Source organism: Anser brachyrhynchus (genome assembly GCF_964034855.1).
Source record: "Anser brachyrhynchus genome assembly, chromosome: 13".
NCBI classification, from domain to species: Eukaryota; Metazoa; Chordata; class Aves; order Anseriformes; family Anatidae; genus Anser; species Anser brachyrhynchus.
The window spans coordinates 7,864,472-7,878,124 of NC_137708.1; the positions used below are offsets into that span (position 1 = coordinate 7,864,472).

The 13,653-nt window shown below is 42.5% G+C and overlaps 2 protein-coding genes across 14 annotated transcripts in view; one reads left to right on the forward strand and one right to left on the reverse strand.

Annotated features, from left to right (window-relative positions):
- ADGRG4 (adhesion G protein-coupled receptor G4) overlaps positions 1 to 4,445 on the reverse strand; it is a 55,713-nt gene extending 51,268 nt beyond the window's left edge. For 2 of the 5 annotated variants that reach the window (XM_080553672.1, XM_080553669.1), the window contains exons 1-2: positions 4,247 to 4,445; positions 3,592 to 3,644 (exon numbers count right to left, since the gene is read on the reverse strand). The gene's annotated coding sequence lies outside the window, so the exon portion shown is untranslated. Of the gene's footprint in view, positions 1 to 499 lie in introns of all 5 variants that reach the window. The other 3 variants (XM_080553668.1, XM_080553667.1, XM_080553666.1) reach the window with 3 other exon arrangements.
- Positions 4,446 to 4,574: 129 nt separating this feature from the next.
- The window catches only part of MAP7D3 (MAP7 domain containing 3), a 48,616-nt gene continuing 39,537 nt past the window's right edge, over positions 4,575 to 13,653 (forward strand). For 2 of the 9 annotated variants that reach the window (XM_080553673.1, XM_080553678.1), the window contains exon 1: positions 4,576 to 5,013. In XM_080553673.1, the coding sequence (XP_080409799.1) occupies positions 4,620 to 5,013 (394 nt within the window). In that variant the 5' untranslated portion in view covers positions 4,576 to 4,619. Of the gene's footprint in view, positions 5,014 to 13,653 lie in introns of all 9 variants that reach the window. The other 7 variants (XM_080553676.1, XM_080553679.1, XM_080553674.1 and 4 more) reach the window with 6 other exon arrangements.

The following is a 13,653-nucleotide window of genomic DNA, read 5'->3' on the forward strand; positions in this document are numbered from 1 at the left end:
TTAGAAGGCAGTTTTGCAACGCATACATGGAATAACCCTTGTTCTGGCCAACAGGCCCAAAACCCACAAGCAGGAATTGTAGAACCACAGAGCTAGAAGAGACCTCGAGAGGTCATAGAGTCCCTTCCCCTACCCTATGATCAGACCTCTCCTTCTGGGCTGATGCTCATCCACCTACAGATCTCCATTGTCAGAGATTTACCACTTCCCACAGTGATCCACAGTTCCCTATTTCTACCAGATAATGTTTTCCTTAAAATTAAACATTAATCTTCCTTGATTAAAATCAAGTCTGTTATCTTTTATGCTTTCCACTGCAGTCACAGAAAGCAGATTATCACCTTTCATTTGTCTCTTCTTTAGGCCTAAAAAACATCCCAATTCTTTAACTTTTTTTCATTAATCATCTCATTATCCTTTTTCACCTCCTCTAGATCTTCTCCGGTTGGTTTATATCTTCAAGTATGCTGCCCTAACAGTTGTCCTGCTGGTGTCTTACCATTGCTGAGCTGAGTGGAAGTGCTGCTGTCCGTCTAAGAGGCTACCCTTCTGGTCATGCTTTCAGGAAGGGTGCTTCCCTTTTCACAATACTGTGACACTGTTGACTCACACTCAGCTTGTGACACTGCAGATTTTTTTCTGTTCAATTTGCTCCTTAGCAAGCTCTCCCTTCTTGTCTTTCTGCAGCTGTATGTTTCTGTCCAAATATTTCATCTTGCACTGGTCCCTATTTCCCTTCATTTTTCATGGTTTATGAAAATTTTTCAAGATCATTTTAAATTCTAAGCTTGTCCCCTATATATCAGCAGTCCTTACAAATGCAATAGGAATGCCTTCGGTTCTATTATTCAGGTAATTAATAAACATACTAGACCACAAACAAAGGGCTTGATGCTGTATCTCTTACACTAAGCAACGTTGTCTGCTAACTTTACGTCCAAGGAATTATTCATACAGATAAACAGAAATGAACTTGAGCTAAGACTGAAAAATGCAGTCCTTAGAGTGCAGATGTATTAGTAACACAGATTGTTACAGGTACTTGTCCCAGCAGGAGAGTAATAAACAAGAATGTGCAGTTAAAGTCCATTTGGAAAGAATGTTCAATAGGTACAGCAGTTTTCATGCCACCAATTTTCTTCCTATCAGTGATGCCAGTTACATTCACCACAGGAAACCTGCTATAATCTGCCACAATATATGCTTTATGATTTTGGATTTAGAACGTTTTGGAATACTTTCTCCTGATTTTTTTTTGAAATTCTGTGCACAGATATATAGACAGATCTAATTTCCCGGGTTTCTAGTTTTAGCCCGTATTCATTGAGATTCTTACATAAACGAAGCTGAACACACATGGACATTTTACTGTTAGATACTTCAGTGATCAAAGCGATTAGGATCTGCATGCTTACAGAAAATTTGGGGGCTGTTTTGAACTAGAATGTAAAACCTGTTATAACAGATCTCAAACTGAAGTCGAGTCAAGCACCACATCTAATGGTGTGTAACACTAGATAACTGGGGAAAAAGGGTAAGAAATAGGAAATGGGTGGGTGTCTCTTCTAACACCAGATCTAACAATGGCCTAAGTATTTTCTGAGCAGGCATTTTTCAGCATCTGGGTCATTGTATGCACAAGCTTCTACTTGATTAATTTCAACTACTATTATTTTGATTAATTTTGATATTGTTTAAACTGAAATAGAGAGTATAAAACCCCTAGAACCACAAATTGCATACAGTGCCATAGCTCTACTGACATTCATCTCATGCCTATATGCACCAATCAATGATTTGACCTAAAACATTTTGGAAAGAATTGTCAGAAACCATTGTGTGAAAACTAAAAGGATAGAAGAAATGACTGTAAAATTAAATTATTCATGTTTCCACGAGGACAATGAGAAAAAAAAGGACAGTCTTTAAAGGATTAGAATAAATCAGCTACTGCAATCAAATCTGCAAATGCAGCAAAATTGAAAGATGATTGCCAGTGCTGCTGAAGCCGTGCTAGGTCAAAATTTTAATGAAGTTCTTCTAAAAATGCATAAGCAGTAATTGCACGATTGAACTGAAAATCTGAGAAACAGGGTTAAACAGGAAATTAAGATGGAAGTTACAGTTACGATTGCTGAAACATTAGCTCAAACATTTCTAAGCTGCTCACTGAAGAAAAAGATATAATGCATTTTCCACATTGGGGCAGATTTTCTCAGATCAGTTGTTGTGTGCTTAAAGAAAGATACGCGCATCAAGCAGTATGTATATGTAGGGAGATCAGGAAGGGACAATGCCCTACTTCTAACTCAAGAGTTCTTTTATCATTCATGAATTTGATGTGCTTGCCCTTTTAAATTGCCTCCACTGTCCCACCACAAATATACCAAGTGTGAAACACTCGGTTTATTGGCCTTACTGTAATTTATATTCTGAAGCTTTGCACGTGCAGAGTATCAGACATTAAATTCCAAGGACTGAGGCCACTTGTATTTGCGTCTATTGAAATGGAAAGAACATAATAATATCTCACTGGAAAACTCATTTTAGCTGGCCGTTCCATTTGTAAATGTTATCTTCAAGCAGAGGGATTCCTCCCATGACAACTATCCTATTTTTCTCAGAGAAAAAAAAAAAAAGGATAGACATTGACCCTTTTTATTGCACAGTGTGTTAAACAAATTCTGTAACTAAAGGGACATACATGCAACTTAACCAAAATTCAAAAGCACCCCAAACATTCATGAGCACCCTATGCAGATATGAAAAGCACAGCCTCAGAAAATGTATCACTTATAGAACTTGCAAAAACATAAAAATTACATTTTTTCAGGTAGTCTGACCGTTTTTTTGTACCATGACGATTGTAGTTTATGCTGTAGAGAATCAATATAAGCCATACTGGTGATATTTTACAATAGATATTGAAAGAAACAGGGAAAAAGACGAGGATACAGAACAAGGAATCACGACACCTCAGCTGTTTTATTTGCCGCACTGCTTTGTACATAACATAAGCAGAGACTTTGATTTCAGTGACTCAGTTTTCCCACCTGTAAAACGAGGATAACATATCTACATGTCTCTCAGGGTAATGGTGCAATTTAATTTCACCGTGTGTATAAAGCTCATTTAGATTGCTAAGTGGCAAATGCTATATAAATGCAAGGTATTATTATTACATTACAAACACAAATTTGGGAAATTTGGCACAGAACGTTTTGGTTTTATCTCCTTTAGCTGCCCTTTTATTTTAAATAATAATAATCATTGGTATTCTATAACATTGAGAGGAAACAACAGACAAAGGATTCTCTGTACACACATGCTGAAGTGGGGGAAGCCAATATAACAAACAAGAAACAAAGAACAGGGCAAGTCTGTAGTCTGAAAAAGCAAGTTAAAATGGAGCCCTGCTCTAAATTTTTGTAAGGTTCCTTTTTACTCTCTTGAAATACCACATGCATGATCTTACAGCTACTTTTTCCGCATTCTTCCCATTTATGGGATAATGCTGTGGCCCTCTGGCAGGTAAACTTTCCATTTGTGATTTCAAAGGGAGCTTTCAGCATAAGGTCCAAAGAAACTAACCTTTAATAGAGCCACTGATGTTGTTTTATCCTCAGTCTTCCAAAAGCATAAACCTAGAGGCAAACCAAGAAGAAACTGCTCCAGAATTCATTGATAACCAAGGCAGCAAAGTAACAAGAGACAAATTCAAATTGTCATAGAACAATAACATCTGGGAATTTATTCAACATTTTTAAGCAATCTTTTATTTATTTATTTATTTTTTGAAAGCCTTGACCACCTCACCCTTAACCCCATTCTTCTTTTGGAAATGTGTAGAGAAACAGTGGTGCTTGAAATACAGGACTCAGTCCCCAGCACAATCGCAAGCCAGCGTGCACTTAGTTACAAACTGGGTGTAACCCAGCTCATTCATTTGTGGCTGCTTGCTTCTTTCGAATTCAGTGGATCTGAATTTCCATACGACTGATAAATCCCAGGACGTGCTTCACCTTCAGATCTGGGGACAACCGAGTTTAGCAAATCATCGGCGGCACATAGCAGTGTCTGACAGCATCAGCAGCTACGGCCCCTGCTAGCTCATCCAGTTGTGTAAGTCTTCTAGAGCTTCCAGCCAACTCGGCATTTGTCACAGCAAGGTGACTCCACTGAACTGTGTCAACTTTTCAGCCACCCAAGCTGAGGCTAAAACTGGGTGCACCGCGTGAAAATTCACCTGCTTCTGCTTCGCCTGAGCCCCTCTACCAGGCTATACAGTAGGAGCGTTTATAACGGCTCGCTAGCCTGGACATCTGGACAGCCGGCTGAGGAGTTTATTTCTTTGAGGGCTCCCTCTTTGCGGGCAACTTATCATCACTAATAGCGGGGTAACGTTTGCAGTTGCTGCAGGGCCATGCGGGGCAGCGGGGTCCCTCCGGAGCAGGCCGCAGTGGCGGCGGGGGGGAGGCAGCGGGCGGGCGGGGGGGGGGAGGCACCGGGCCGGGGCTCGCCCCTCCGGGGGCCCGGGGCGGCTGGGGGCGGCCATTTCTCGCAGCCTCGCCAGGCCTCGCCGTCCATTTCGGCGTGCCTCCTTGCAAGGGGGGGATGGAATGGAGAAGGGGGCAGCACGCCGCCCCTCGACCTGCCTCCGCCGCTTGAGGCAGGAAGGGGCCAACCCCGGGGCTCGCTACGCCCCGGCAGGGAAGCACCGCCCTGCCCGGCCCCGGCGAGCGGCCGGAGGTGCGAGGGGCCGGCGCCGGGCGGCGTGGCGGCTCGGTGCAGCCCTGCCCAGCCCGGCCCGGCCCTGCCCAGCCCAGCGGCGGCGCTGCCGGGCGGCGCAGAGCCTGCGCACTGCGCTCCGGCTGCCCCCTCCTGCCCGGCCGGCGGAGCCGCGCGTCCCGGCGCTGAAGATGGCGGAGGGCGGCGGCGGCGGTGGAGCGGCGCCCCCCTCCTGCTCTTCCTCCTCCTCCTCCTCCTCCTTGAAGGGGCTGCGGGAGCAGATGGGTGAGAGCGGCCGGGAGGGGAAGGGCGGCTGCGGCCGGGCGGGGGGCGGCCGGGCGGGAGAGCGAGGGCACGGCCAGCCTCCGCTGCTGCCCCCCCCCCCCCACACACACCTCCCGGTCCCCTTCGTCCCTGCGGGGGCCGGGGCGGCGGCGGAGCGGAGCCTGGGGCCGCCGGGGCTTTGTGTCCTGCCGGCTGGCTGGCGGCGGGGCGAGGAAGAGGAGCTCCTCCCGCCTTCCTCGCCCGGCCCTCAGCACCCCGCTTCCCCCTGCCCGGCTGGGGCTGCGGGGCTGCGGCGCGTCCCCTTCCCCCTCTAGGCGGGCGGCGGGCGGCAGCCGCGGGAGCGCCCCAGGACCCGGCTCCCCCGGGGGTCGCCCCGCTGGCGCGGCTGCTCGGGGCGCTGCGCTCCCGGCCCCCCCCCCCCCCCCCCCCATTCAGGCCTGCAGCCCCCGCAGGGTTTTCGTCCCGGCGAGGCGTCCTGTGACTGCGCCGGCCCCTGCAGAGGGAAAGGGACAGGATGTGGCATTGCTTCCGAATCAAAGATTTGATAGTAACTTATTTAAAAAAAAAAAAAAAAACTAAACTAAAAAACTGGTGTCTTAAGAGAGCTAAGGAAACTCTGCACTTCTTTGCTTTTGTCCTCCAGTGCATTTGTGTGCCTGTTTGTACTTAAGACCCCTAATAATTTGTGCTCTGAAATGCGTATTGTGCACACCTGATGTATGTTCCAAGCATAATTTCATGGCACAGCTGCACACATTAGCTTTGCGGGTGAGCCATTGTAAAAGATAAATATTTTCTTTGCCCAGACTAAAAAAAAGTGAGGACACGGAATCATGGATTTTGATTTAATTTCATCTAAACTAACCTGGACTACGTACAAAAAAAAACTAGCGCGGCAACCTACCGTTTAATTGCTTTCAGTGTATCTGTGTAATTACACAAAGAAGAATGCTGGCAAAAGGTCCTGAATGATCAGCTCATATCGGGCAGTCTTTCTTCTTCGCTGTGTTCTGTGTCAGAAATGTTTTTTTTTTTTCCCTTTTGAAATTAAGACAATCTAATGTTTGAGAAAGATAACAGCCTGCCAAAAGATAGCACCTCTCACCTGCCCAGGCCATGTCTATTTGATCCTTATCCTCACTGCTAGAACTGCAGAATTTCCTTTTGCGCATTGGATGCTCTTATACTGTGGATCCTACATTTTTCTCTGGCAGAGAGCACCCATATTTGATGACAGCTATCACGGCCCAGATTTAGTCCCAAAAAAACAGAGGTGAAATGTTCCGTGAACCAGTCAGCTTCTTCTCTCTTTAACTACACACATTTTCCAATGTGCGCATTGTGTTTAAAAAACAAAAACCCCTCACTGGATTCTAGAAAGGATAGACCTTGAGGTTTTTTTTTTCCCCTGAGGCAACAGAAGTCACTGAACCAGAATCTAAACTTCAGTTTATATAGAATGGATTTCTACCACTTACGTGTTGGAAGATGAGCTCATTGCTAATCTGAACTGAAGCAATGCTGTCTGTGAGCGTACAGTTCTGTTCCTAACTTCTCCTCCGCTATCTGGAGAAAGCAAATAATGTTTAGAAATCATCCTCACAATCCAGTGTTTAACAGTGGAATTTGTGAGATAATTGCCACCGTATTTGCTGCTGTTTGGCAGAGTTGTGAGCAGTAACTAAGTGATAGAGCAGCTGTTTGGGGAAGATCTGTTAAAAAAAAGACAGCATGAGGAACCTTGTTCTGTCCCACGCTGCTGTTTGTCGGGTTTGGAGATGTGGGGAGAAGGACATAACATTCTGCTTTTGTAAGGTCAGATGGCTGAGTGGGGACCTTCCCAATTCCAAAATACCTGCTAACCAGAATTCTAACACCCAGCCTCTGCTGGGCTGTGGACAATTACCTACTTTGCTGTCTTAATCTGCAGATCAAACATCTCTGCAAACAAATACAGCGCTGCAAGTACATTCAGTCCTTTGCCTTTGAACTTCTGGTTGGGAATCTCATGTTTAAGGCCAATAAGTATAAGTGGGCAGCATCTTGCTGAGAAACCATGGCTCCTTCTGGTATATGTGTGTGTATATATATGTATGTGTATATATACATGCATATGTATGTATATATACACATACACCTTTTGTGAAGTTATCTTTTGCATGGGTTCCTTTTGTAGGTCTTTAGTACAAGACAATGCCAGGTCCTTGTTCCCTGCCTTCGCTCTCTGCTACCAGCCTTTTGATACTGGTTTGATTTTCAGCTGATTGATGCTTGTTAGTTACTTTAGTCCTTGAAAATGTAGAATCCCAGGGTGCCACTAACCTCCTTATCTATGTGGTAAGTTTAAAGAGAATCTTTTTCTTGCAATTCAGGCTGGTATTGAGATAAGGAAAAGGTGTTTCTTTTTCTTTGAGTATCAGTTGTAATTAAGAATCTGCGGGTCAAATCATGCTTGCTGTATCAGTTCTACAACTTCTTTGCAATATTTTTCTGCCCTACACACCTGTCCAGTCTTATTTCCTTTAAGAAGGTGACAAAAAGCAGAATTTGCTATTACAGCTAGAAGCTATTTAACGTTGCAATCAGTGATGCATGAACAGGCAACTTCCATTACCTATAAATTGTGATTATACACTATGAAACAGCAGCATATAAATGGCAATTTGTTTCTCCGTTCTTGTGATCCACGCTTGCTGTTGTCATCCATCAGGGACAAAGAAGGATTTTTGCTCAGATTCTAATACTGTAAGCGCTGCTGAGGCTCATAAAGACTGAAGAAGTGGGGGATAGTCAATTACTTGGTAGGTTACCCAGTAAGTGAGGGGTTTTGAATAGTATGGGTAAGCAGAGTTTTTAAAATACATTTTTAAGCTGTTGTAGTCTGCATTTATTTTATTGTTTAATCTTCATTTTCACCGAAATACGAAAATCTCATCTTGTCATTTGTAGCATCAGTGACAGGGGATGTGTCTTTACCTTTGCCAGAGCTTGGATACACAGTTGCTAGGATTTCCACTTGTATTTTGAGTCATTGTAGTGAAGGTGGTTCAAAACATGCATTTTGTATATTAAAATCCTGTATGTTAATTTTCCCTTCCAAGGCCTACATAGTCTTTTCGGGAAACCTGTTGCATGACATGGGACAAAACTAAAGAGCCTTTTTTCTTTGGCCTTTTCGACAAATCTAGCTGCAGGCCTAATTCCCATTACCTCCATGGCCAAGCCCGGTTTGGTCAGTTGTCTACTAAAGCAACAGCTTCAGTCAATCCAATTGTTTGTTCTGCCCTGCTTAAGTGACTGTCTGCCTTTGTCCGTTTTGCCTGGAACACAGCTCCTGGTAACTTCTTTACCAAACACCGATATACAGAATTGACATTAAAAGAAGTCTGAATGGATAACTAATAGGGAAAATTAATTGCTCAAGCAGGTGTTGAGGAACATGTGCAGATTTGTCTGGTCTCCAGGTAATAGTCGTCTAATAAAACGTGACTTCAGTGCACAAGTTCATAGCAACAGCTATGGAGGTACTAGAGAAGTGGCGTGGAGAGAAAATGCTTTGGGACCCAGCAGCCTCATCAGACAGCTGATGATTTGACCTCTGCATCAGAGCTTCTGGCTGGGAGAGAGGAAGAACTAACATTCAAATTTGGCTCTTCAAAAGCCTTTCAATTTTACAGAGTGGTTGTGACTAAAGGTGGTCTTCAGAATTTTTCTGGGAAACTGCAAGATGAAGAATCTGCCTTTGCCAAGTTCCTGATGGCATGGAGGGTGGTACAGTAAAAAGCATCTTCAGGATTCAGTTGTCTTACTTGGTAGTGTTTGTACAGGTGGCTCGTGTTTTCCATCTGTGGAGCAAAGGCGGCCTGGTGACTGGGGCGTTAAAGTGGCATTTGGTAGATCTGGGTTCAGCTTCGTGTGTTCTCAAACTCCTCATGGCTTTGGAGAAGGCCTTTAAGGTTCTCCTTTGCTTCATCTCACTATGCTTGTACGTAAAGCAAAAAAAAAAAAAAAAGTCTCAAAACCATATGCATATACAACATATTTTGGGAAATTTCTTATTCACGATGTTCCATTTCCTACTTGCTTTTTCAAGCGTTAACATTACAAAAGATACATTTGGATTCCATGCTTCAGTTGAGATGAAAGTATTGAACAAATAATGACTTACAAGGATCACAGCTGTGTAATGGTGGAAGCCCAGAGATTCTGTCGTTTTTGCTATCCCTAACTGTATACAGCCTTAAAACATGATTGGAATTAAGAACTGCTTTTTCTTTATACGCTTGTCTTTTGAAATAAGAAAACGGATAGGAGTATTTCAATTACTGATATATTGTTATTGATTCTCAGTTCTTAAAAGCAATAACGCAGTTTAAGCAGAAAAGTGAGGAAAATGGAAGAAATATTCTGGGATAGTCATAATTATAGAGGTATTGAATTCTGCTATCTTTATGTAAACATGATTAAATAATCAAAGATACTAACAGTCCTGTTGTGAAAGGATATCCTGACAAATAAAATTCTGAGCATGCAATTCTAATGACTTCTCTGAATATGACTTACCAGATGACTTGTGATGCTTTAAAAACAAACTAGGGACGACAAATTCCTGTCAACCACAAATGAATTAGAACGATTTAGCTGCTAATTATGCAGCTTACAACCAGGTAGTTCTTAATTGATGATATGCTTTTGATACGTTTGCACATGCCTGTCCAATAATTAAAACTGTTCTAGATGTTAGTGATTAACTTGCTAGCGGTGTAGGATTCGTGGAACAAAACCAAATGTTGCTCGATGTGTTTTCATTTGAAGGAGAACCAGTAGCTGCCATGCATAATGCCTCAGCAATCCACAGCGTGCGGCTGTTGTTCACAGCATACGTAAATGGACACAAGCATTTGCTCTTAAGGAACGATGCTTTAGATGCTTGACATTTGTTTTCTTTTGAATTATTCTCATTTTCTGGTCAGTTTTAAACTTCTGCCTTGCAGGCGAAAGAGCCCACAGTTGTAGTTGCCTTTGACAAAAATCATTACCATCGATAGTGTTCAGAATACCTCTTCCTTTCCTCTGTTTTCTGTCTTCATAATTCACAGGGAACTTCTAAAATACTGTTTTATGAGTATTTAGCTGGCTCTTAATTCACTGACACCTTCTGCTGTTTAAATGTACTGACCCAAATCTTGGGAGGGAGCAAAGATACTGCTGTGGCTTTTGAATAGCCTTCTCCGGGTAAGAGTTTTAGCGCTTTTTAGTGTTAAAATCCTCCCAAATCAGAGGGGGGTTGGCTACAAGAGTATAGAAATTCTATAGAGATCTTTATACTAAAAGAACATAAATGAATAAATGTGTTCTATGAAATTGAATGTTTACCCTCTTTTTAGTTTTCTCGAGATAATTTTGTAAAGAAACAGTTTGGTGGAACAGTGCTGATCAATGATACGTAAGTTGAGTTCTGGACGTTCACAGCCTAGGACAGCAGTCTCAAGGCCAGATCAGCAAGTGTCACCTTACATTCAGATTTCTCTGAAAGATTTTCTGTCACTAGGTAATGAATTAAGCAAGACCATAGTCTCTTGATTGTTCTCTCATGCCCTTTTATCCTGCTTGTTGTGTGTTTTTTTTCACCCATTGGTCATTTTTAACTTACCTTACTTGTAGTGGAACGCCTCAGAACTTTTATTTTTTAATCGCTTAGGTTAAGCACGCAGTTTTAAGAAAATTTACAGTTTAATTCCTGTTGCATTTTGCGCCACCACGTTCTCGCTGTTGATCTGTCAGCATCTGATAGCACTGAGCTGGTGCACGGCTGCGTGTGAGAGCTGTATGGGTCTGGAGGTTGGTCTCTTGGAGGTAAATGCCAGCATAGACTCCCTTCTTCTGAAGCAGAGAGAGTGTTGGAATGGGTTCTTAAGCTGCCATAAGAAATTCATCAAGTGTAAAAGGCAAAAGCAGTAGTTTTCACTGCTTTCGTGTAAAGGAGCTATTATCCTTTCATCTAAAGAAAGCTCAAAATTGTTTTCACAGGATTTGTCTCAAGTTAGTTGTGACTTGCAGCGCTAGGCTGTGTTCTGGCATTGTTTTGGCTGGGTGAATTAAACAATTGGCAGCCAGCAAATAAGAGGACAAAAGCATTTACAAGAAAATGCTTAGAGCAAGCAAAAGAAACCAAACTATTCAGGAAAGGGGGAAGTAGGGGATAAGAGAAGTTAGCTGATTTCCAGTGTTACGGATAGTGCAATATAAAAGAAAGAAATCATAAAATAGATGTGAAAGAGGAAAAGAGAACAGAAGTTTGTCCTGAAGTTACTTTTCACAGTGGCTGTGCAGGTGTATGAAGAGGAGTCTATTTAAAGCAACCTCCGTAGCTGGGGAAATACGCCAGGTTTGGCTGATGTCTGTCTGTCTTGCTTTTGCTGGCTCCTGGGCTGGAGAAGCACAGCAGGAACTAAACTGCTCTGTGCAGGTTCGCAGTGGGACTGCTCTGACAGCTGTTAAGCTAGTCAGCATGAGGGACAAAACACATTAAAAATAGTTTTTGAATTTATTTCAGGAGTCTGAGGCATTGCAAAGTGTTAGTAAAGAAATAAAATTATCTGTACCAAAGAGCGAGTACAGATAATCTTCTGCACCATGTATAAAACGTCACTATTTTACCTTTTTGTTCCTTCTGTAGCTGTTAAACCTGTCTCATTCCGTCAGGTTTGCATACACCTCTATATAAGCATATAACCTATGTCATGTAACACTTAAATTTCATAGTGAATCCACATAAAATGATGTACGGGTATATTTATTATATAAATTACTTTCATTTTAGGACAGTGTATTGGGATATTAGGATATTGAAATTTCCACAATGCAGTAATAGGTAAATATTGATTTCTGCTACGGTTGTGGATGTCCACAAGAGATTTTCAGTCATAGTTTATTTCATCAGCTTTAAAGTCATTGTTTAATAGCTCTTTAAAAGAAATCACTCAGGATGGATGAAAGCAATTTTTGTTCGTTTCGCAGTTGGCAGAAGGAGTTTGTGGCTGCCAACCCACAGAAACTTTGTGCAGAAATATTCTCTTTACATCTAAAATGCACCTGTAATGTGTTCTGTTGGAGAATTTTATTGAGGCATTTTAGTGCCTTGCTCTTTCACTGAGAAACACAATGAGCGTTCCAAACTTTCCAAATCTGTGGCCTCCCTGTACCTGTGTCCAAGTAGGACTCTGCTTCTAGACAGCAAGGAAGCAATAGCAATGCATGGCCATTTGCTAAGGAGTACAGTTGGGACTGTAAGCTTTGTATATGCCTTAGGTAGGAAATGTCAGCTCTAACGAGAGGTCATTGTGCGAATGAGCTTGGTAAGCACAATGCAATAAAGAGATTAATAACTAATACCACATAGAGCAGAGAAGTGATCCAAGTTGCATTAAACCTTTGCAGAGAGTTGGGAATATGTGCGTTGGGGAAGCATCCTCTTTGGCGTGCCTTTTTGTACGAATCATATCATATCAAAAGAGGCCGGTGAAAGAGTACTTTCTTATTTAAAAGGGAAAAAAAAAGGAAAAAAAGGTGAAATCATGCTGAACGCAAAGCCTTTTCGCTTTACTTTGGGAAGGTGAGGAAGAACTGTGGGGAAGAAGAGAGTGGCAAAGGAGAAAACGAAGGGAGCAGAAAGCCCCTGAGTAATTGAGAATAGAGTATCTGCCATGACTCAGTTTCATTTCTTTCAGGTGGTGAGTAATAACATACTTACTAGTAAAGAACCCCAAGCTGTGAAGCCTGGTCTCTTTTCCAGAAAAGGGGGTTGCATGTAGCTAGTCGGCCCTGTAGAAGTCCTCTGTGTTGTACGTGGTTTAGGCAGAGCTTCCTACCGACTCTATGACGGCTTCTTGAAGAGTTGGTGACATCTCTCCTTCCTCTTCAAGCCTTGTGCGGGAAGTTGCTTTCTCCATTAAGTAGAGAGGAGCATAACTCTGGTCTGAGTGGTGTGAGTAAGGTTAAAGTAACAGAATATGAGAGAGAGGAGGAATTAGTAAGACTCTCCGTAGGAGGTTGGTTCACAGATGTATCGCTGGCTTTTGGACCAAGCATGGTACTCAGCTGATTCTGCTTTTGGACAATGGGATAGCTTCTCTGGCTATAGAAAGTTTTTGTAGATGGCTGCCAGTTCATTTAAGAACAAATTTTGATTCTTTGGCCTGTGCTCTTACTACATTCAAGTTTGGTTTAGATTGTATGCTTCCCTTAGGGAAACGTGTACAGAGATCAACCCGCAAATTAACTAACAATCTTCCTGGTGCCTTGCTGAGCATGCCCTAGGCTGAAAGAGCATGTAACATCTTTTTGAGATTGCTTCTGCCACATCTTTGTAGATTTCCTAGTAAGAAGTAGTTTTTTTTTAATTATGTGGATTTTTTTTTGATGTTTCCAGTTCTTAATCTGAGTATGGATATTTTAAGGGTAATTGAAAACTTACTTTCTTGCAAATATATCTCAAGTATTTATTTGTAGAGCTGCTAATTTGTATACTACAAATGCATGTGTCAAGCAGTTTTCCGGTGGGAGCAGTACTTTTGATGAGCTGAAGAAATCATCCTAAGCTGCCTTGAGCATGGGGAAGAAAACCAGATTGTAGTAGAG